Source organism: Typopeltis vanoorti, chromosome 22 (genome assembly GCF_054136105.1).
Source record: "Typopeltis vanoorti isolate ZY-2024b chromosome 22, IOZ_Tvanoo_1.0, whole genome shotgun sequence".
Lineage (NCBI taxonomy): Eukaryota > Metazoa > Arthropoda > Arachnida > Uropygi > Thelyphonidae > Typopeltis > Typopeltis vanoorti.
Genome location: NC_143570.1, coordinates 58,757,346 through 58,782,500, shown reverse-complemented (window position 1 = coordinate 58,782,500; position 25,155 = coordinate 58,757,346). Strand labels below are relative to the sequence as shown.

Genomic DNA, 25,155 nt, shown 5'->3' with positions numbered 1-25,155 from the left:
TTCGTGCTCGATAAGCAGAGCAGGTAAGACTTTTTAGTTTCTATTCGCTTTCTTAAGCCTAGCCATGGACAAGTCTTTCGACGATTTCAATTTTCAGGAACTTTTAAAGCTATTCAGGAATTTAGGCAACTTGCTACATAAAAAATGGCCAGATAAAATCGGAGCACACCAGATCCTCGAAGTGGAGACAAAGGATCCCCATCCCTCTGAGCTTCCTCACTCTTCACATGACAACGCCAGTGAGCCAACAATAAAACCAGAAGACACCTCTCTTTCAAACTCCAGTGGCTTTCAGGAAGTTAAACGGAAGAAGAGAAAGAAAAAATCCCCTGCAACAGATCCTGAAATAATACCCCAGACGTTGAAAACTACAGCTCCAATGGACACATCAGCACTAGCTGATGAAAGAACAGAGACAGATACATTGACACAGCCCAAAGAGAGGATTCCACCAATAATCTTGAGAGCTAAAGAAAACTGGTCGTCACTTGCAGAGACGATGAAGAACAATAACATCAAGTTCTCATCAGCTAAAAACACCGATGATGGAGTCTGCATACAGCCCGAAGGAGCAACGGACTACCGCCAGCTCACCAGACTTATGGATGAACAGAAAGTCCCATATCACACATACCAATTGAAAAGTGAAAAAAACCTTAAGGCAGTCATCAGAGGTCTGGCAGAAACCATAACAACTGATGAAATAGCCACTGACCTCAGATCACAAGGTCTTGAACCAATTAAGATCTCACACATGTACTGCGCAGACAAGCGCCCCATGCCTTTGGTCTTAGTGGAGATCAGTAAAGACCACAGAGCAATTTACGACCTTACTATAGTCTGCAACTTAGTCATCAAGACCGAACCACTCAGAAGAAAGGCATCCGCCGGTCAATGCCACCGCTGCCAAAAATTTGGGCATGCACAAAAGTTATGTAAAGCAGATTACAAGTGTGTAAAGTGTGGTGACAACCATCCCTCGCTTACCCTTTACGGGGTGGGGGGGTAGATTCCAAATAGTAACAAACAACATAGAAACAAGAGAAACGCTCCTTAAAGGCGTAGAATGTGAAGGGAAAAAATACCTACCCTTCCTAGTCGGGAGTATTTTAAAATCCGTAAAAAATGACAGGTTTCCACTCGAATATCTAGAGAAAGGGGAGGAAATCATTAAAACCATTTTCTCCAAATGGGGGACTGTCCGAAACGTAACAATCGGACAAGACGCGGATATCCCAGAGTGGAAATCAGGGGAAGTGAGCATTTCAATCGAGATGTTCCCAACTTGATTTTTTTAGGCTCAGCAAGAGTAATAGTCAATTATCCAGGCGTAAGAAAACAATGTTTTCGATGCACCGCTTTGGGTCACCTTAGCGCTCACTGCCCGAAAAACAACGCATGCCGCAACTGCTTATCGACAGGACACACATTGAATCAATGTGAGTCACCATGCCGTAAATGTGGGAACATATCCCATAAAATAGACATTTGTCCTAATAGGACCCTTGCAGAAAGGGCAGGAGGCGCCATAACACCTGCGGCAGTAGCCATTCCTAAGCTCACAACACAGGACTCTCGAGCTACCGGCCAAACAGTAAACGAACCACAAACAACTGAACCAGAAGAGTTTCCAGCCCTCCAACCGCCAGCTACCGCAACGACTACATTAGGAAATCGGGCAATAACTGGGAGGAATGCAGAAGGGAGAATTAGGAAGAAAAAGAAACAGATCACTAAGAAATCGGAAGGCAACAATGACAGCACAGAAACAGAGGAAATGGAAATCAACACCAGTACAACTAAACGACCCATCACGCCGGAAGAAGAAGGAGAAATGAAACGAAATAAACAGGACACTGAAAGCCAAATAGAAGCCTCAAGTTCAGATGAGGATGAGGAAGGAAATGAGATAATATCGCGAAACAACACAGAAAATGAGGAAGAAACCTCATCAGAAGAAGAAGACAGAGAGCAAGGAAATAATCCAGAAACTAAGGAAGGAACAGACTTTGTTAAAAGCAATACTCCAAACGGCTCTGTCATTCTGAAGAACTTTAAGGGATCTCCTAAAACGGCAGAAAAACTATTTCAGATAATGACCACAAAAGGAGAGCCAACTTTCTTGTTCTTTAAAAGGAGCAATAGACTCATATGGGGAGAACTCTATGTAAAGGATATAACCAACGTCGAGCCCCAGCAACTGGACGGTCACCTGGACTTAACAGAGGAAGAAAAACAACACCTATGCGACACATTGAAGTCGCTGACACGAGTAGATCTGGAAAAGAGATACCCAGGGATGATGAAGGAATTTAAAAAAAGAACTTTACCAGTAGATACAAACACCGGTTCTTCTCACCCCATTACAAAACCGGTAAAAAGAAAAGAACCCCTATATGAATATTCGAATGTAACAAAACGAATCCTATTCTATCTTAGGAATAAACCCGAGATAAAAAACAAAGTCCACACAGCTGTACAGGAAAAGGGAGACGTGGCTTTGCAATGTGAAGGTGAGCTAGAGAGTCTTAGAATATGGCTCAAGTTTGGGAAAGTCACTTACGACCGAGCGGAATGGAATGAATGCTTGAAGAGAATATGGCAACTTAATGATGAAGAGTCAGTACACGTACTCACAGTGATGGAAAACGTGGTAAAAGACTATGAGGAAGTGGTAAGAGATAGCAGGGCAAATATGACATAAAAAAAAAAAAAGCCCCTTCTAAGTTTCTTGGTTCTGTTTCTGTATGTTCACACTTAATCCATATAGGAGGGGGCAGACCTGAGAACCCGAGCGGCGAAGGCTTACAGCAAGGAGCTGTATCACTCGGGCAGACCTGGCCCGTTCTTGCAGTACTTTTCTGTTAATTCACCGACTTTTGTTGTTCTGTTTATGCGTGTTCTAGCTCCTTTGTTGTTTCTGTTTATGTGTGTCCTAGTTCTTTTGATTTTCAATTTATGTGTGTCCTAGTTCTTTTGATTTTCAATTTATGTGTGTCTTCCTGCATTTGTTTTTTCACTTCTTTCATCGGCCAGACATCTGAAGAGGTGGCTGGCCGGAGAACTCGGAGGAGAACGGATGGAGGGAGATAATGTCGGAGATCTGCTTGGTGCTGGCATTTAAGTCAGGCCAGGGGATCGACTGAGGCCTCTTTTAACTACCTACTACTATCTACTCTATCTTTCTTCTCCTCTCTCACTATCAAGCTGACTCTCAGCACAACTTTTTTTTAAATCTAAAGAGGCCAGTGATGAAAGGCATGAACTCCCATTCTACCTCAAAAAAGGTCGAAACCGGTCTGGGTAGTGGCCCCTTGCCTTTAATACAAAACATCATACATCTCCTCCTTGGAGATGTGTTTTGGCATTAAGGGTAAATATTAAGATTAGTGATCGGAGCTTGTTCCACCTCTAAAACGAGTTGCCTTGGTCTTGCTAGGATCAGCTAGTCTTGCATCACTTGAAGGCGCAAACTTGACATTTTTGTCTGTTTGCTTACTTGGGAAAAATGGAGTTAAACCAGGTTTAGAATTGCTTGGTATCTTTAACATAGGTAAAAATACTTTCTACATATATAACTGGAAATTACAGGTAAAAATTGCCACACATAATTGATATAATTGATACATAAAAAACGTTGTATTTTTTCAAGTTGTTCTGAACATATGTATATATATATATATATATATATATATATGTTCAGAACAACTTGAAAAAATACGTTTTTTATGTATATATATATATATATATATATATATATATAGTTTTATGAAGAATTAAATGACTAGAACCGAGATTTAAGTAAAAAGGTTTTAATATAAACACACTACTAGTTTCGGCCCGTAATAGCCTTCTTCAGGTGATATTATAAAAGAAAAAACACTAAACATTGAGGGTTAAAAGAAGTCACCATCCTTTATCAAGAACACTACAGAATTTGTTACATACATCAAGGATATTACAGTTGATGAAAATGACATCATGGCTAGCTTGGACATAACTTCTTTGTTCACTAATGTCCCAACAGATGAAGTCCTAACATTACTCAAGGACAAATTATCCAAAAAAATGTTAGCCTTGCTTATACATTGCATCAGGTCCGGTTACTTCAAATTTCAAGATAATATATACAAACAAAATCATGGACTGGCTATGGGTAATCCTTTATCTCCTGTTCTTGCAAATATTTACTTAGAAGATTTTGAAACCAAGGCTATCTCTTCCTTTATTTTAACACCTAAAGTTTGAAACGTTATGTGGGTGATGTCTTCATTGTTTGGAGCCATGGACATGAATCCCTTATGGTTTTCCTCGAACATCTCAATAGCCGACATCAAAGTATTAAGTTTACTGCTGAGCTTGAAACGGATAATTCCTTGCCTTTTCTTGACGTCAAACTGATTCGCTCTTCTGGTAAACTAAAAATATCGACATATAGAAAGCCCACACATACCAACAGATATCTGCAAAGTCAGTCCCATCATTTCCCTCCTCATAAGCTTGGAATAATTTCCACCTTGGGACATAGAGCCCGTTCTCTTCTTGATGACCCAAATGAACTGCTTACAGAAATAAACCATCTGAAAACTTCTTTCGAAGTTAATGGATATTCCAAGAAAATCATTGACAAATTCCTTCTTAATCCTCCTAGACATCACTCAGAAGAAACAAATAGATTCAAATGCAATATATCTATTCCTTACATAAGTACTGTTTCACATAAATTAGCAAAAGTTCTAAGAAAATACAATATCAGAACCTTGTTCACTCCACTTCCAAAGATCCGTTCCTTAAATAGCCACCCAAAACCTTGTCATCATCAACTCAAATACCCTGGTGTATATAAAATATTATGTCATTGCGATATTCCTTATTTTGGGCAGACAGACAAATCGGTCGAAATGCGTATGGAAGAACACATGAGTGACTACTTACAAGAGACAGCGAGCGAGTGCATTATCAAGTCATATCCTTTTCTCGGCTAATCCTAATGATGATAACCAAAGTCACAAAATCTGCTGGAAAAATTTACTAACATCTTCCGTTGCAGTGACGAAATAGAGAGAAAAACTGTGGAATCTAGAGAAATCATCTTCAATCCTGTTCATCTAAATAACAACTTAAGCTACAACCTCCCAGATAGTCATTCAGCTGTAATCATGTACTGGCGTTCACGTGATGCAGCAAGCACGCACTCTCCCAACAATGCAACAAACGAAAGAACAGCTCCAAATACAACTACAACGTTTTCATGCTAATTATGTATAAAGACTGTCTATGTTGTTCATATCATAGTCTTTTACCCCTCAATGTTTAGTGTTTTTTCTTTTATAATGTCACCTGAAGAAGGCTGTTACAGGCCGAAACTAGTAGTGTGTTTATATTAAAACCTTTTTACTTAAATCTCGGTTCTAGTCATTTAATTCTTCATAAAACTATGTATGTTAACCGAGTCAATGATCATTCTATCATATATATATATGTATATATGTGTGTGTGTGTGTATCAGTGTTTATAAAGTTATGTGCGACTGTGGTCGACCTTAATTTGGTCAGACAGATAAATCTATTTCACTACGTCTTCAGGAACATAGACGTGACATCTTCTACAGATGAACACGAGCGAGCGCCTTTTCCAGTCATGTTCTTTTCTCCGTCAACTCTAACCTAGAAGAGCGTCAACACTAAATTGATTGGGACCACACGACCAATTTATATATGTGCAATGAATTTGAAAGACGAACTGTAGAATCAAAAGAAATAGTTCTGGACTCTTCACACATGAACAACAATCTGAGCTACAGTTTGCCCGATCCCCATAGTGCAGTAATCCAGTACTGGCGCTCTAAAATCAGCTGTTCACTCGCATTCAACTCACGCTAACAATAGCACGCAGTCACCTATTCAAATATGACTGTTGCTATTCTTCTTCTTTTTTATTAAGCTGAAAAGTCCATGTTTTTTACCTTGTTAGTTTTATAAGTTTTGTGTTATTTCTTACTCACCTGAAGAAGTCGGGACACAGAAGATGAAACTAGTCGTGATTCATTAAAAGTTTTTTTGTGTTATACTTTCCCGGGTTCTAGTCAGTACAAATATAAATTTGTACTGACTATATATATATATATATATATATATATATACATATATACATATATGTATATATATACATATATATATATACATATACATATATACATATATGTATATATATATATATATATATATATATATATATACATATATACATATATGTATATATATACATATATATATATACATATACATATATACATATATGTATATATATATATATATATATATATATATATATATATACATATATATACATATATATACATATATATATATATATATATATATATATATATATATTAGGGTTACCAAGTAATTTTATAAACTTGGTTATTTTACTCCTAATCGCTCGCAAATAAGCAAACTGTTAAGTTTGCGCCTGAACGTAGTTCAAGTCTAAAGGTGGTGCAACACCATGGTAACTCACTGTAAAGGTGGGTAAAGCTCTGATCACTAATATACATTATTCCCAAGGTAAAAAAACTTATTTACATATATATATATTCGCAGGTTTTGATGTAATGGGATCACATTTGGTGTATTTGCAGGCGTCAGGCCGCACATTTTCTTCTGTCTCCCTCTTATTCCCTCCATTGACATTGCAAGTACATCTATTGCATTGTAATTGTGAGAAAGCGGAATACTTTTAACTTTTTTTTTTTTTTGTATTGCTACTTTAGCATGAGGGTTTTCCCACTAGATGTGGCATAATTCCTCTTCACCTCCTTATATAGAAGGCACCATTGTCTTGATTTTGTGAATCTCTTTCTCATCCCTCCATTTTTAGAAGTAAACTGGAAGATGTCTTTCTCTCTCTGTCTCAAAATAAGCAGGCTATCTTGACCCTTATTAAGTTGTGCATTCCAAATCCTCAGACTGCCTGTTGCTCTGCCATTTGTGTCCAATGCAGCAATGAGTATGACAATAAACACTACAAAAGCAACAACAGGCAGTTTGAGTATTTGGAATGTACAACTCAATAAGGTCAATCAGGATAGCCTGCTTTAACTGATGCTGGGGAATTGGGAGAGTTCCGAGCACTGAATGTTAGGATGATATGCCTGGTCAGTACCAGGTTACCATTCCTACATATGATTCTTATTGCTGTTACTGCTTGATTTAATTCAGACAATTAATATAATAAACAATTAATTCAGCAAACTTCAATATAAACATGGAAGAGATTCCACCACAAAGCTTTTGTGGTAGTTGCCATAATTTGTATTCTCTCAACTGATTTTTGCATAAGGGAGTTCTTCTGTTTCTGGCAAAGATGTTTCTCAACTAGGATGTCTCTTGAATGGAGTTTAAGATTTTGGTGATTCTCTTAGCACTTTCAAATTCTTCTGAATAAGGAAGGGTGACAATTTACCAACAGGACATTCACATGTTGAAGAGTACAGTGTCTGTTATTTTCTATTTCTTATTTTTGTTATTTGTTAAGGAAATAACTGTTTTGGAAGTTGGTTGGAAGTAGCTTGTTAGGGCCTCCTGATTAATTTGAAGATGCAAGACTCATTCCAAGAAGGGACAATTCAGTGTCCTAAATACCAACCCACCAGAGCTGTGCATGGATACCAACTATCTGGCAAGCATTCTGCACTCAGAAGAGGGAACAACAAGGATTCTAGCACGGATACCAGGTATCTGGGCTAGAATCATACCATACCAGGTCTAGGGACAAGGTATGGTACTGGCACCATACCTTGTCCCTAGACCGTAGGGAGGCACTGAAACACCACTGATTGACAAGCCCACCAGCTGTCATCCCGGTTTGCTTGTCTACCAAATCAGTTCAAAACTACCAGGATTCTACTTTTTGAATGTTCACATGTTGCCAATGGTTAAAATCTAAACGAATAAGCTCTGAGGCCGCTTAAAGTACGGATAATAAATGTGAAGCTATTGCTAGATTGTTGCAAGATTTTAACTTTTATTTATTTATTCTGGTGGAGTTAAAGACATCAGGCCTTCTCTTCCACACCACCAGAAACATCAAATACAAATACAGATACAAAATTACAAATTAATATAATACTTACTTCTAACATATTAAAATATAATTCAATTTAAGATAACATTAGGTTATATGAGCGATGAAAAAACAGTAGGCCTATTCAGCTTGTTACGTAAATGCAGAAAAAAAAAATGGAAATACAATAATGATGAAATAAATAAACAACTCAAATTCCTTAGTAAATTTCTAATTTAACTTATTTAGACTGTAGAAATATTGAATAATTATTGTCTAGGGTCTGTACCTCAGCACATGTTAGACACCTCAAACCTCCGTTCTTACAAAACAACCAATTGTATTTACCTTTGAATGCTATCCACTGGCCGAGTGTCCAGCAAATCGGCAAATCATTCCTTTCGTTCAATGTATTAATATTATCGCATTGCAACTGATGGGAGTCCTGTGTTTCTGTGGATTCGTTACAGACTTCTCTTCAGAAACTACACACAAACTGTCATTACAAAGTCCTTTTGTATTATCAGTCATCCAAGCCAATATACTTATCCATAGTTGTAATAGCAGGCCTACATAAACCTAAAAATATTACACGATTTTCTTTGTGCTTCTCACAATCATGGGCTCTGATAATCAACTCTGCTGTTCTATTGTTGGTTACTGACTGTTGCCAACCAACCAGAAAAGACAAAGCATCGCTACGAGTCTGTCAAAATTCCGCTAGTCAATCGCTGCAGGATAACGCAATACAGGAAGCTCCAAACCTCCCGTCCCTTTCATCACGCATTCATAATCAGGCGACTGTTGATATTGACTTTATATACACATTAAAAACTGTAAACAATTATTGAATAATAACCCAATAATATACATAATAAGCGTAGGCATAATTGCCGTAAAGAGCGAAAAGTCACAAAACAGAAAAATGTTCTGGGCCCGGTGCATAAAAAAGTTCGGGGGCCGAGTCTCGGCTGAATTTAACCACTACATGTTGCACAACATAAAAAATATTGCAAGGTGTTCAAATCCCAGGCACTGCGGTCTGTAGAAACAGCGTAAAAAGACTCAGCAGAAGTGATCCAAAGAATATAGGGAAAAAAAGAAAAGGACTAGTACCATTACTAGGAGGTTGCCTCTAACACAAACAGCCATCCCATATCAATGACTAAACTGTGTCACTGGCTGAAAGTACAACCTGCAAGTGTTTAAGGCAAACGTCAACCTTCCTCTCCCCCTCATCTAACCAATATGTGCCACATATTAGTTAGATGAGGAGGAAAAATGGATTGTGAGTATTGGTGAATAGGTTTAAATTCCAAAGTGAAATCAGCATATCAGGTCTATTAATTGCATGTATACTCTGGCCAGTTTACTTTGTGAAATGAAAACCCCTGATATCACATATGAGATTGACTAACTCATCTTGTATTGAAAAAGTCTTAAAAAGTTCAGTCTTCCAGATGGGATTTGAACCAAGCTGTTGTCAATCCAAGGACAAATGTTGCGTTCCCATGATTGTATGTATTGAAAGGGTGGTAGATAGGAAGATTATATCTGTATCATCTTAATGGTTCACAACACAAGCTATCCTGAATGCCAAGTACAGCAATCACTCGATTAATGCATCTCCGATCAGTGCCTTTTCAATCACTACGGCATTTTTTTCTCTCTATTTCCATTCCCAATTAATGCGCCTCTAAATTCCGATTAGTGAGCCTATATACATCTTAAAAATAAATAAATATTGTGGCCAACAAATATTTAATGCCGATGAAACTGGCCTTTTTAGAAGCGAATGCCTTCCAAGACTTTTCTGGCCAAATCAGAGAAATTTCAGCCTGGTTATAAAGTCGCAAAGGATAGAATGACTCTTCTATTAGGTGGAAATGCCGAAGGTGATCTAAAGTTAAAACTCATGGTAGTTCATAGAGCACGAAATCCTAGGGTCCTCAAAGGCATTAATCAAAATTCATTATTTGGAAGTCTAACAAGAACACATGGATTACTAAAGCTTGAGTAAATTTAGATGCACAACGGGAAGATCCTGAAGAATATGAAGAAAATTTAACCACTGACAGCCAGCCAAAAGAGATTTCAGAGAAACAATTTGAAAATATTTTTCGTATACAATCGAAGTTTTTAAGTAGCAACGCTTAGAGGCTGACCCAGATGAAGAGAGCAGCAGTAAAATTTGCAGAAGAGTAGAAAAGGCAATAGGGCCATACTGTCAGTTGTATGAAAAAAATAAATAGAATGCCCACAGACTACGTTAGCTCAATTCTTTGTTAAGAAGTAGAATATTAAATTTATGAGTATATTCTGAATATGTTTTATTGTCTTCATGGTTTTCCTTTAACTAGGCCCTGAGACATACCTAATTCTTTTATTAAAAAAAAATAAGGGTCAGAAAAGAAATTTGAGGAACGAATTATTTTTTACCCATAGGTTATTATATTTGATTAGTGCGTTTTCGATTAATACGCCCGTTTAAAGGACGCATTAATCGAGGATTTGCTGTATACAGATGTGTTAGGTATATATAACGCATGTATATGTTTATAATTTTTATATATATATATACTAGGGGGATCAGTACCCCCCGAGTTTCGGGCTGGTAATACAAAAAACGTTTCAAATTTCGGTTTATCTTTATATATATATATATATTATTTAATTTATTTCAGTTGGATAAATCTGGTTTGGTCATTCCATATGGTTCCAGAACATGAGGCTCTTCATGTTGCTGCTGAATGTCAAGCAGGTCTTCAGGTGAGCTGATGCAAAAGTTCCTACTTCTATGTAAAACTCAGGATCACTAAATCATTACTCTGAACGCATACACTCAAACAGAGTAGACTAATGTTTGGGCGCTTTAAAAAAAAAAAATAAAATAAAAATAAGTTCTAGCATGATTTTTAATCTGACGATAAGAGCAACGATTAAAGATTTCTATTTAAAAAAAAAAATAGAAAATATAATTTCTTCTACTGCTGATTCTGCACTGACTGTTAAAGAAATTCTTGTAATAATATATCCTGAACTTTTTTATGTGGGGATACTAGGGAAGGTGCAAGATGAATTTATTTTGTTTATCATGCAGTTTAATAACCTCCTGTGTATTTTTATCTTATCTAAGTAACAAATGATTTAAGATTTTCTTCAGAGTGAATATATCTCCAATCAAGCTTCAAGTGAATATATTCAAGTGAATATATCTCCAATCAATAAATATGCTAATATACACTATCCAAATAAAAGTGTGGAAATACAAATAGTAACTATTACTGTAACTGCATGACCCCCCCCTTTTTTTTGAAAGATTATATTTATCTCTTGAATGAACAAAATCAAATTTTTTTTTCTAAGCCATCTGCATTCTAATTCGTTAAATTTATTTTTCTCAAACACATTAAAAAGTGTTTGAAAACATTAAAAGGCTGTGGGAGACAAGTAATTGTCATTCCACAGCCAAAACAGTACAATCTAGATGTCGTTGCCACTTTATTCAACAGCTTTTGACATCATGTACCATAAGTTCCGAAATATTTCAATAATTCATAAAAATGAGAAAAAATGGTTTATTAGAGTGCGGTTTGTACGAAAGTGAATCGCAAGGAGGGGATTTTTTTTTTTTTTTGGCGGGGAGAAAAAAATTATTTCAAATTTGCAGGCCTGATAGGCCGAGTGGTTAGCGTATCCACTCTCCAGCTAAAAGGCTGCGGGTTCGAATTCCGCCGTGGGCATGGATGTTTGTGCTTGTCTGTGAATATACTAGTGGTGGGCAGTAGATGTTGCGGTTAGCTGTAGTTGGTGGAGACAGTTTTAAGCAAGTTTCGAACGCACAAAAGAATGAAGACAGGTCGAGGTCCTATCAACTCCTGCCAGACTAGTCTTTAATACATTTCGAGAAAACTGAAAAATTGTCAAACATGCAGACCAGTGTTATCCGAAGCGCGTACCAGCGTTGTGGTATTGCCAATTTGTACTAACAAAAGTCGCATCAAAAAATTTGGAAACGGGATAAACGCGCAGAGGAAGAAGAATCTTGATCTATATCTTTCTTCAAAAAAATGTCAATATGATTGACATTTTTTTGAAGAAAGATATAGATCAAGACAAGTACAAGACTGGTATTAACAAAATTTATTGATGAAATTCAGCGATTTTTAATAATGATGAAAGGAAGAAAATTCTTTAATTAAAAATATGTACAAATTTATAAAAGATTTGGTTAAGGTCTACTTTTCCGAACGTAGAAACAATTTTAAAAATATTTTCGACGGTACCTATTTTAAATGCAAGTGCTGAACGCTCATTTTCCGTGTTTTAAGAAGCAACTGTCACCAAAATAAAACAAGTGACCTGCCGTTATTATGCACTAAATCAGATGTAATGGACTCGATTAATTATTACCTCAGATATATTTGCTAAAACCAAAGCCAGAAAAAAAATTTTTTTTTTAATTTAAATTTGAACTGCTTTATTTTTATACTTGTTTTAAATGCAAATATATATGTATACCAATGTTATGTTATTCTTATTTTGTTAAAATGAGTTATGGAAATGGTGACACTTGTTCTTTTGAGGCCTCATAATGATGTTGCGCCTAATGCCTCCAAAAGTATAAATGTGACTCTTACACTTGTTTCTTGAATTCATTTAACACGTTCATTGCCAATCACGCGATATCGCGCGATGCGAGTTCTCACCAAACGGCTGATCACGTGTTATCGCGTGGACGTCGTTAACTAAATAAAAAAATAAAAAAAAGTTGGCCACCACACGAAATTCCAATTTTCAGCTTGCCAATGAAAGTGTTAAAGAGCTGTGTTCACAACCTCTAAAGGAAAACCATTCCAACTACACACTGCTCTATGAGAGAAAAATCTCTCACCCACTGATTGCATTCATTCTCAGCATTCACGGATGACCTCTCGTCACCTATCTACTCTCCATAAAATGAAAAAATTGTATCTACTGGTATCCTGTATGAACTTCCCAAAAGTTTGTAAGTCTCAATTATATCATCCTTTACTCTCCTGATCGTTAGCATCTGCAGTCCACAAATTTTCAATCTCTACTCATCTACATTCCACTATCCCGATATAATATATCAACGCTCTCCTCTGTTTCTTCTCACTGTACCTGCATCATCTCAGAGACCAGATTTGCATACAATAATGCAGATGAGATCATATTGAAGCCCTGTAAAAGAGGCAAAAATGACTTCCTTATTCTTGTATGTCAAGATTCGTTTCAGCATTGCAATTATGGTCTGAGTTAAATTTGCAAATATTGTCCTTGAAGTTCAACTTCTCATCACCAAAACTCCACGATTCCTAGCCTGATCAGTCTTTTCTAGCACCACCGGATACTCATTAAATCCAAATGCATAACTGTACATTTACTAACATTGAACTGATAACTGTCTTCACATGCCCAAAGTTCCAGCTTATTCAATGCTAATCTGAGGTACAGGGATCAGTCGTTAGTCTCTGGACATCTTGCAGATTCATACCTTATACATACCACTTTTTTTCATGTTGTCATGATGACTAAATTTGATGGTAATATATCAGAACACAGAAAGATAAGTAAATAATTACTTATTGACTTATTACTGATATTTCGCTGGTGTTATAACCAGCATCTTCAGAGCACAAAAGTTTATCACAGTACGCGAGACTACAACATGGTGTAATAATGGGACTAGTTTGAAAAATTAAGTCCTAATTAGGAGCCTTCTATATTAAAAAAAAAAAAAAAAAAAACACAGAGAGAAAGCAGGTACTAGTTATATCTTAAGATGACTGTGTAACAAATCTTGGGTATTATGCACACATATTTGTGAAGATTCGGAGTTGTTTCATGCTTCTGTTGCTTCTAAAAATAATCTCTGATTTGTAAAAGCTTCTGTGCAGTACTTTTTTCTTCCAGTTGATCACGTGTGCAGTGGTATCCAAAGCATGGTCTGCTAGGCCAGAATTGCCATAGCGATAATGCCGGATGTATCTTTTATGTTCAACATATGTGTGTGCGATCATGCATGCTGGTGAGTATGTGTAGTCACCCTTGAAGTGGGCAAGTATAAGAATAAGAAAGGTCAAATGGCAAATAGTTACCCAGGTCTCAAAATGAATGGTATTAAGTTAATTTGACATAGCCAAAAAATTACAAGCATCAGAAAAGATCACAAGCTCTGCATTATACCAACTAATGATCTTACAGTAAGCAAGAGCAAGGACTAGATTTTTTTTTTTTTTTTTAGCATGGAGTGGCAAGACTGAAATAGGTTGCTAGAGGTTTCTGTTTTAGATGAAAGTGTGTAATGAAAAGCACAAGAACTGGGGTTAGTGTTGGCCTCTCGGAGTCAGTCTTCATGGAGATGCCTCTGTAGTAGTAATAATAATTATGCATCTGTGCAGATAAGATTCCATGCCAGAGAATGGCAAAACTTGAATCCCATCTTTATGATCTATAGAAAACTGATGAGCCTGGTGACTTGGAGTGATAGTGGAGACTAAAGTTCAGGGAATATATTGTAAAAGTGGATGAAATAGCACATAACTGCTATTTCATCATAATAGCATGTTACTTGTTAAGAAACATACTACCAATCAGGGATAAGAGTATTATCATCACTCTTTATAACAATGATACAACCACATCTGGACTAATGAAAACAGATTTGGTTACCTGAGTTTGTGGGGATGTAGAAGTGGTGGAAAGGATTCAGAAGTGAGAAAAATGAAGAACGAGGATAGGGAGCACTCCTCTGAAGATTTGTAGGTTAACAAAGTTTAGTTGATAATCAGAAAAGAGGGCATATGATAGAAACGTAAAAGATACTAAACTGATTTTATAGAACAGATGCTACAGAAATCTTTGTATAATATGGTTGGATAGGAGAGAACAAGGAATTACTCCTGGAAGCTGTGGGTTAGCAAGAGAATGTGAGAACTAATTTATTATTATTTTTTTATGCACTGAGAGTAACAAGTGAGTAGAATAGGTTGGTAGAGGTGGCTGTGAATGCTTAAGCTGATGCATAACAAGAAATGGGGTTAGCATTGGCCATTCATTAGTCTTTGGACTCCACAGAAATGCCTATGTAGTAGTAATAATTATTATTATTATGCATTTGTGAAGATGAGATTCCTTGCCTGAGAATGGCAAAACTTGAATCCCATCTTTATGATCTGTTTGCTCAAAAATTTCCCAGCCATGTTACATTATGTTAATTTGCTGCCTGTATTGCTCTTTAAATTCTGATAATCACTCTCACATTTTCCATTATTTGCCCATGAAGTTGGATCATCTACAGTCCAAATATCCAAACAGTGAGGTTGCCTTATTTTTTTAAAATTCTTTACATTACAGTACCCTAACACTTGGGCAATAACTAGCACACATCAACAGCGTGCAAACACACACATAGTGTACATTCCGTTGATGCATGGTTTACAAATATATGTCGAAGCCTAACCGACACCTTACCTAGATATCCTTGTTCGTCATTCAGTGATGCATCCTCCATGCAACCAATATTCCTTGAAGAGCTGGGAGGGGAAAGTATTTGGATGTCTTGGGTGTTGTCTTAATGCCCAAGACATCCAAATACTTAAAATAGATGATTATAGTCAAAAAAGCCAGTAGCGAGTCATATTCTTCTGAACAATTTTTTTTTTTTTTTTTTTTTAATACCCCGATTAGAAGCATAATAATCTATCTTATCTTCATTTGGCCAATCAAGTTCTCTGTTTGATTCACAGACTCAAATATCCAGGTTAAATAAACACACCATCTCTTGATGCCAAAAGATTAGGCTTTCTTATGCCTACCTCTGTCCTGATATTTGGATCCTTTCTGACTAACCATCTTTTCTGTTCTAGTCAGTTCTTTATTTTTCGTAATTATTATTATTATTATTTGACACCTCCAGGGAGTAGAAAGATTATGATGGCAAATATTGCAGCACATCTTTTAACTTTAATGTTGTGAGTTCTAAAACAACACTGAGATATATTGTGTCATAGTCTATCTGAACTAACATCCAGCACTACATGTAGTATCGATATTATGCCTACTGCAGACTATATGAGCCTTGGTAGGAAGGGCATTTATCCTAGCCCTGACCAGATCAATATACTCCCATCCAGGCAACATTCTTGTTCCTTCATGGACCCAAAGATGTTGAGAAGGAACTCTCTCTCTGAGCCACTGAAGGGATTCAACTACAAGATACAGAAATCTTTCCCATCTGTTCTTTTCAAGGAAGTTAGAAACAATATGAATTCAATTATCAAAGGTCCAATGCAGTGTTTCAGTTAATTCTTATTGAATCAAAGGTGTTCTAAAGGCAGCTGTGGTAAAAGGCGAAGATGAATGTTGAAGTTTATTTAACCTTAGATATTTTAAGCAAGAACCATCTATCTCATTGCAGGAATTCCTAATCCACCAGATTTAACAACCACATGAAGATAAGCAACTGGAACATCATGTGGTAGTCTCCCAGATAAACAAGTACATCAAGCAGTTTAGATCTGGAAGACTATCACATGATGTTCCAGTTGCTTATCTTCATGTAGTTGTTAAATCTGGTGGATTAGGAATTCCTGCATTGAGATGGAATTATCATGAATAGACTAGATGTTTATTTAGTCTATTCAGGATAATCAAAGTCGGTTTTCCTAATATTAAAGAATGGAATAATTTAGGTAACACAAATTGATGTAATAATGCAATGTATTGCTGAGGCTTCAATTGAGCTTTATGAAGCTTATCCAGAAATGTTGAAAGTTGGCTTGACCAAGGTTATCATCCAAGCCAAAAACATTAATCCAAAGTACTGATAGGTTTAACAGGGCAGTTTGGAAACATTAAACATGTAATCCTGGACTCATTTTCCTGTCATGACATGATGGTATTAAGGTAATGATAAAAGACTCATCTTCATTAATAGCAAGACCTCTAGGAGTAAAATACTAAGCAGAATAGTCTAACAACTCCTGAAGACCCACCCACCTTAGCTTCAGAAACAAGTATCTAATCATCTGCAAATGGTATCAAATTTATTTGACATTCATTCCATAAATGTCAAAACAAATATATATGGCAGCACAGATGAAAGAGAGCAATCAATAACAATATTAAAGATAAACGATAAGGGATCTCCTTGTCTAATGCCAAATATAGAAGGAATAGATGACGTTTTATCTCCAATACTAATTGTAATGAATGACTTATTCAGAAACATAACCTTTAAAAAGAACAGGACAATCAATCCTTGAAAGTGCTTCAATAATAGCAATATGGGAGACATTTGTCAGAAGCTTTCTGTAAATCCAGAAAAGCAATCATAAGTGGAATTTGCAATCGGCGAGCTTCAGAAATTAAGGCAGTTAATATGATGATATTTTTGGCACATCCATCAGCAGGAATGAAGGCCCTTTGTTTAACTTCATGAGGATATATCTTTTGTAAATGATTATCTAATATTTTGTGGAATAGACAAAGAAATATGGGAGCTTAGGGTAACAGGTCTGTATTGAGAAAGATGAATAGTTCTAGGAATGAAAATGGTTCCTGACTTTTTAAGCAATGGAGAAATATTCTTCAACTTAAATTAAAGATGCAAAGATATTATATTCTTGTTTCATCCTTTATCCAAGTGTAAGCAAACAAATTTTGTGCATGAAGTCACTTCACGACTGGACTGCTTGTATATAGAGGCTAATGACCTCATATTAAATTGCTTTAGTATCCTATAATGCAATGCATATATCCTTGCAGACATGTATAATGTTATACATTATGGGAAGGGCCACTACCCAGACTGGCTTTGACCTTTATTGAGATCTCATCAATGAAAGCCAGACTCAGAAGTGATACCGAGGTTGAAGTAATGCAGAAGTCATATTTCCATATACAAGTAGCCAAACGGTGTTATGCCTTATTGCAAAATTACTCTGGATTAGAGATAGGTGTTGAAAGTTTTTTCAATAGCTATATACAGGCTAATGACTTCACATCAATTGCATTAGTATCTAATTTGCCCAGTCATGAAGTGACTTCATGTACAAACTTTGTTTGCTTATACTTGGATAAAGAATGAAACCAAGAGTATAATTTCTTGGCAACTTTAATTTATAGCATAACCAAGTGAAGAAACTTTCAACATCTCTAATACAGAGTATTTTAGTAATAGAGTGTGACACCTTTTGGCTACTTATATATGGAAATATGACTTCTGGATTACTTCAACCTTAGCATGGTGAATTAATTGATGGTGGTTCCTGATATTGTTGAATTGTATTTTGCAAAAAAAAAAAACTGTTTCTGGACAATGGTGGTATTGAATTGAAGGAAAGTCGATTGCTGTAAGTATTGATTTCCCATCATTCATCTTCTTTTATTGTCTAAATTTATATATTGAAAACACTGGAAGACCTATCATTAGCAAATCTCAATTATAACCAACTGCTCACATTGTTTAGGAAAATAGGACTGGAACTGAACCAGATGTCCAGGTAGAATAAAACTTGTTCAGTCTAATGCTAATAAGCCTACAGTCCTGCTGACATTGACTTTGAACAGCCACAGTCCTCCCTAGAGGATCATCATTCAGATTCCGAAGAGAAGTCAAAAGAATTTGAAGTAGCGAATCAGAAAAAAAGAAGGAAGCTCATTGACACCAATAAACCTATTGCACCAATGAATGCTTTACTAACATAAGCCCAGATCACATCCCTCCTGTCATTCTCAGATCTAAGGAGAAATGGCCAGAACTAACCTGCATCATGAAAAGCAACCACATCAGATTCATAAGGGGAGTTGTTGAATGAATAACTACTGAAGAAATAACAGATTTGAGAAAACGGGGCTTTGAACCCATAAAAGTATCCAGAATGCATAGGGGAGATAAGTGTCTGATGATGCTAATTCTGGTAGAGATTGAAAAGGACAAACATGAAATATACAATTTAAAAACTGTGTGTGATGTAGTAATCAAAATGGAATCACTACGAAGGAAGGCATAATCCGGTCAATACCACCGATGTCAAAAATACGATCACGTGCAGAGTCGAAAAGCAGAGTTCTACTGCCTAAAGTGTGGAAATAATTATCCCACAGTTTCATGTACAAAGCCTCATATAACACCAGCAAAGTGCGCCAATTGTGGCAGTCCACATCCAATTAATTATAAAAAGGTTGTACACACTTGACTGATCCGAAGACAGCAAAGAAGGCATGCGAATCCAGCCCTCTAACTGAACCAAATAAACCTATACAATTTACATCTCAATCAGGAACTTCCTCATCAGTCTCCATGAATAATTCTTATGCTGATGCAGTAAAGACGAAAACAGGTTCCTCTGTTCACCACCACCTATCTAATTCCAATAAATCTGCAATGATAACAGACACCCTAGGTGAAATGCTAATTGAATTTAGTAAAACAAACCCTACTCAAGATGTGACAAACAAATTCATGAAAAGCACCTAAATTACTTTCTCTACAGTCAGATATGAGTAACACAACTAGCCATTAACTCATCACAGATCATGTATTGGAATGCCAGTGGCATCATTAACATAATGTATGAAACAAGAGTTTGTTTCCTGTTTAGATATCGAATAAACGAAACTCACCTGCACCTATCGGACAATCCAAGACTCAAAAATGATTATCTTTTTAGAAATGATAGAACTGATGAAAGAGATGGAGGAACGGCCATTTTTATTAAAAGACAACTAAGCTTTGATGGAAGTTTTTTCCACTTGGCTATGCTAACAATTATATATTTGATTCAGAGCGAATGTACTTGTTGATGCACTTAACAAGTCTGCAAATGTTTAGTTGGGACTGAACTGTAGTTCAAGACTGCTTACAAATACTTCCACTTTTTCATTGTCACGATATGCGATACCATGCTTGCCATGTATTGGCAGAACATAATTTGGTGTTTTGTAGAGATTTGAAAAATTTCATTTCAAAAGAAATTGATCATCCTCTTGTAGGGACCAGAGCATGTTGTCCCAGTGAGTTGTGGAAGTCTTTGATAGCATAGTGGACTAAATTAGTGGTCCTATTAAGTTGACAGTCTTGAGGAGCTAGAATTTTATGATATTGCCAATGCACTTTGTTTATGGAGCAAATAAGATTTCATATTTTTTCTGAGAACTGGTTGGGTTTGGTACGGGTTGCAACAGAAGTGACTGCTGCCAAGCACAGTAGAATTTGCTTTTCTAAGTTTAGTACAGCAGCTTCAATTTCTTTTTTCGATGAAATAAATGGTACTGGACCAATAAGATCTGTAATTTTTTTATAGGTAGTTGAATCCAGTTTGTGATGGTTGGATTACTAATAATTTCTTCTGGTATAACACCCAACTGGAGTAGAACTGGATTGTGGTCCAAGCTAAGATCAATCACTGTGATCTGATATTGATAATGAACATTTTTGAAAATAACTATGTCAAGAATATCTGGTCATTCAATTGTTCTATAGTGTGTTGGTTTGAGTAGACCTGCAACTACAATATTTCTGTTAGTAGCAAAATCATTGAGGATTTTGCCATTTTTGTTAATAATTGTTCCAAGCCATGTGTTTTGAATTGAAATTGCCAGCCATTATCACTACCTCATTGGCATCCAGCAACTGTGAAAGATCCAAAGCAGAAATCTCTTTGTTTGTTTGGTGAGTTATACACAGCATAAAATTTGAGACTGCTTGTTTTGGCTGAATGAATTTGGTAGACCAGTAACCTCTAATGTTGTGAATGAAGGAATTTTAATTTCATTAAAGCTTAGTTGTCAATTATATATTTGGTTTAATCCTTTATCCAAATGTAAGCAAACAAAGTTTGCACTTGAAGTATTTTCAGGACTGGGGCTACTCGTGGTTTTTTTTTTTTTTTTTGATGTTGTGGAAACTGTAGCCATTAGAGAGTATATATGATTGAGTTCTGTTGCAAGAGAGAGCTCACTGGAATAAAGGTAATAAGTTCTATGGGTTAGTGTTTTTATGACACCATTTTGTTTGGGAAGGAGGGGGGTGATGGGAAAGCCTGTGAACGTATCTGCCTGTGTGAATGGGTTTCCTACATACTGAAAAGCACACATCACTATTAGGTAGGCAGGTGACCAAGGTATCTGGAAAGGCCAGACTATTATCAGTTTCCTTTTCCATTGTAAATTGGATTCTAGGGTGAAGACTAGACTATCAAGGTGATATAGAAAAGTGGGCATGCATTGAAATTTCATTAGTTGAAAATAAATAAAGGTGTTCATTATGCAGAGATTCCGTAATACTTATTCCTTATATATTACATTTCAACCTCTGTAGGTCTTGCAATAAGATAGATCATTGGACAGATTGTGGACTATAATGAAAATTATCCTAAACATTAAGGTAATATCAATTAACCAAAAGCATGCATGCAGTTTTCAGTAGAGTTCACTACAACGACTTGTTTTATTTTGTAGTGATTTGCAGAGCGTAATTTTTTATGTGCATCATAAGGCACAGATATGCTTCAGTCAACCGGTGCACTCTAATTTTAATGAGTGGTGAAACAATTCATTTACACTTGCATCAACTGGGAAAATCATGGAAGCTAAGCAAATGGGTCCCACATGCATTATCAGATGGCAATAAACTTCAAAGGCTATCAATTTGTTCTTCACTTCTTTCACATCATAAAAATAAGCCGTTTTTGGATTACTTGCTCACTTGTGATGAAAAGTGGATCTTGTACTCTTAACAACAGGATGCGAACTTATCATTGGTTGTCACTAAATGATCCAGTTCTGCACACTTTCAAGGCACTTCATCTCCAGAAGACTATTGGGTGTGGTGGACTGGAGCTGGTATTGTCCACTACGAATTTCTTGCTGCAGGCCAAACAATTATGGCCGCGATCTACTTGATGCAACTCAAGTGTGTGTGCAGGATGCATTACTTCAGAAACAGCTAGGACTAGTTAATTAGAAGAAAGTGCTATTCTTACAGGACAACACAAAACCTCATGCTGCAAAATTTACCCATGAGAAGATTTGTGCTTTAGGATGGGAGATACCCCTTCATCCTCCATAATATCCTGCCATTTCTCCAAAGTGATTATCACCTTTTTTTTTTGGTGCTAGACAATCGCATGCGAAATACAGTTCTACAATAAAACAGCAACTGAAGCAAAGGTTGCTAGGTTTATTACTTCTAAAGACAAAATGTTTGTAAATTGCTCTTTTATAAAAGTAGAATTTACAAACTTCTATCTTGTTGGGAAAGAGTTGCAGATTGTTAAGGTGCTTATTTTAATGGATAAACATTTTATGAAAATTTCTGTAGTTGTTTAATTTTTATTATGAAAAACCACAAATTTTTTGGTTACCTTGTACTTCATGTGTAGACTAAAATGTGTAACAAATTATTGACATTTTAACATCTCATAAAAGTTAGCAATTTCAATTATACTTATGATTAAAAGGAATGTCATCATGTCTGTAACAATCATTAAAAACAAGCATATGTTGTGTGTTCATTAATAATAAATTTTACATTGCAGGTAACCATGATGTATGGTGCCCTGATTGAGGGTTTCATTACTTTTCTGAGTCGTCTCGTTGCACTTGAATCTAGTCACTGGCGCCAAACAACTTCGGTGGTAGCTAATTCCATTGCAACAGTTGTCCTTGTTTTAGGAGGTATGTCCGTCATGCAGCTTTGTGATATGTCCAAGTTAGTTTAATAAGCATTTCAACAGATTAATAAGTAACACTATAATATACAAAATCAAGCTTTGTTTTGAATAAATACAGAATATTTAAGTAAATTAAACTTGATATACAGATATTAGATGATATTACTTGTCAGATAGGTCAGTTGAGTGGATAGTATCTGATGTGCTCATTTAAGATGTATTGGTTATATGTATTAGTACAATACATAGAATGGCTTCAGATCACAACAGAAAACCTCTCAGAATCAAGGTGAAGCCTTAACACATTTTTTAAATCTTAGAAAAAAAGAAGTAGGAAAAACACCCCTCCTCCAATGACTATGTAATTAAAAGAACATACGTACAGATTGACCTTAAATGATGTTATTTAAGGATGTCTGTATGGTATGCTTCTGTAAAGATATTTGTCTAAAATGATGTCTCAAAAAGAATTAAAACCATTTTAACAGAAAAAAAATTATGAAAATTTCAGATTAGAAATACAGTACAATATATTTTTAAAATCTTAATTGTTAAAATAAAGAACTTATGAATACAAAGATAGTATAATACAGATTTTATGATCCCACAATATAGTAGTATGCATATTCGCAAGCTGTGTAATTTCAATTAGTCGATAAGCTAACTGAGTGGTTAGCATATCAACTCTCTGACTCACAGGCTGCAGGTTCAAATCCTGCCAGGACATGGATGTTTTGTGACTGGCTTCAGGGGAGAAATAAATTTCATTGGCCAGCATGAAATGACTGCCCTGCTTACAGGATGCTCAAAGTGGCTAGAAAAAGTTCCATGTTTTTGGTCTCTAGAGAAGGGTTTCCAGACTATGTAAAAAATAAATCATCATCAAATATGATAGTTCTACATGAAAAATTTACATCATTACTAACTTCATATCCACACAATTTTCCTCCAAATCAGTCTATTAAACATCAAGACTCCAATATTATCAAGTCTTATATTCCTGTCTTCTAAAGCACTTTTTTACTGTATCAATCCACCTATACCTTGATCTTCCTCTGGGTCTTTTCCCTGCCAACCTGGCAGAGAACACTTGTTTTGCTAATCCTTCCTCTCCCATTCTGCTTAAGTGACCATACCACCTGAGATTAGCTCTGCTAATGCATTCCTAGATGCTGACAATATCAAATTCTTTCCTAATATCCTCGTTTTTAATATAATATTGTCATTGATGCCATCTATTCATGCCCCTAATGTTTCTCAGGACTCTCATATCTGCAGTCTCTAGTTTTTGGTCAAGTGTTTTACTTCTAACTCAGCTCTCAAATCCATAAGTTAAAACTGTCTTGTATAATTTAGCTAATTTAGTGTTTTGGCTAATTTCTCTCTTATTCTATCTAAATTTATTTAGTTGACTTCCTACCATACCAGCTTTGTTGATTCTGTTGTCTATTTCCATATTTGACTTACCATCTTCACTACAAATCGTGCCTAAGTAGCTGAAATGTTTTACTTGTTCTATATGTTCTCCATTCACAATGAAGTTGATATTTTCAATGTTTCTGCCTATTTTCATTGTCTTTGTCTTTTTAATGCTGACCTTCATATCATATCTATTACAATAGTTATTCAATTTAGTCAGGGAATCTTGCAAACTTGTAGCGGATTTATTTAGAAGTATAACATCATCCGCATAAATCAAAGAGCTGAGATTAACACCTCGAATTTTGATATCACTTTATTACCACTTTCCTTCATAATGTGATCCATATAGATAATGAATAACAGAGGGGATAATGTACATCCTTGTCTCACACCAGATTTAACATTAAACCATCTTCCTATACTTCCTTCAATTCTAACCGCTGACTTACAACTCAAATAAAGACTAAATATTGCTTGATATAAGTGCCTTAGACGATAGAAATATAAGATCTGATAATGTTGGAGTCTTGACAAGTAACAGACTGATTTAGAGGAAAATTGTAGATAGGAAGTTAGTAATGATGTAATTTTTTCATGTAGTACTGTCATATCCTGTACACCCCTTGAGGGTACATGGCAGGAATTTGATGATGATGATGATGATATAATGCATTAACACCATATAATTGTAGCGTTTGGAATAACTTCTCTCTTGGCACCTTATCATATGCCTTTTCCAGATCTACAAAACTTAAATACAGATCTTTGTTATATTCCCATGATTTCTCAACAATCTGTCGTAAAGTGAAAATCTGATCCAGACAGCTTCTATTTGGCCTGAATCCAGCTTGATCTTCACCAAGTTTCTCTTCCACAATTCTTCTAAACCATTTCTGAAGTATACTTGCATATACCTTACCAGGAACACTCAGTAGTGAAATGCCTCTGTTTCTCACATTCAGTT

The 25,155-nt window shown here is 35.9% G+C and overlaps 1 protein-coding gene across 1 annotated transcript in view; it reads left to right on the top strand.

Annotated features, from left to right (window-relative positions):
* AQP (aquaporin) overlaps positions 1 to 25,155 on the top strand; it is a 119,648-nt gene that overhangs the window by 78,405 nt on the left and 16,088 nt on the right. The window contains exons 4-5 of the mRNA XM_090412344.1: positions 10,752 to 10,836; positions 22,635 to 22,773. Coding sequence (XP_090268470.1) covers positions 10,752 to 10,836; positions 22,635 to 22,773 — 224 coding nt within the window. The remainder of the gene's footprint in view (positions 1 to 10,751; positions 10,837 to 22,634; positions 22,774 to 25,155) is intronic.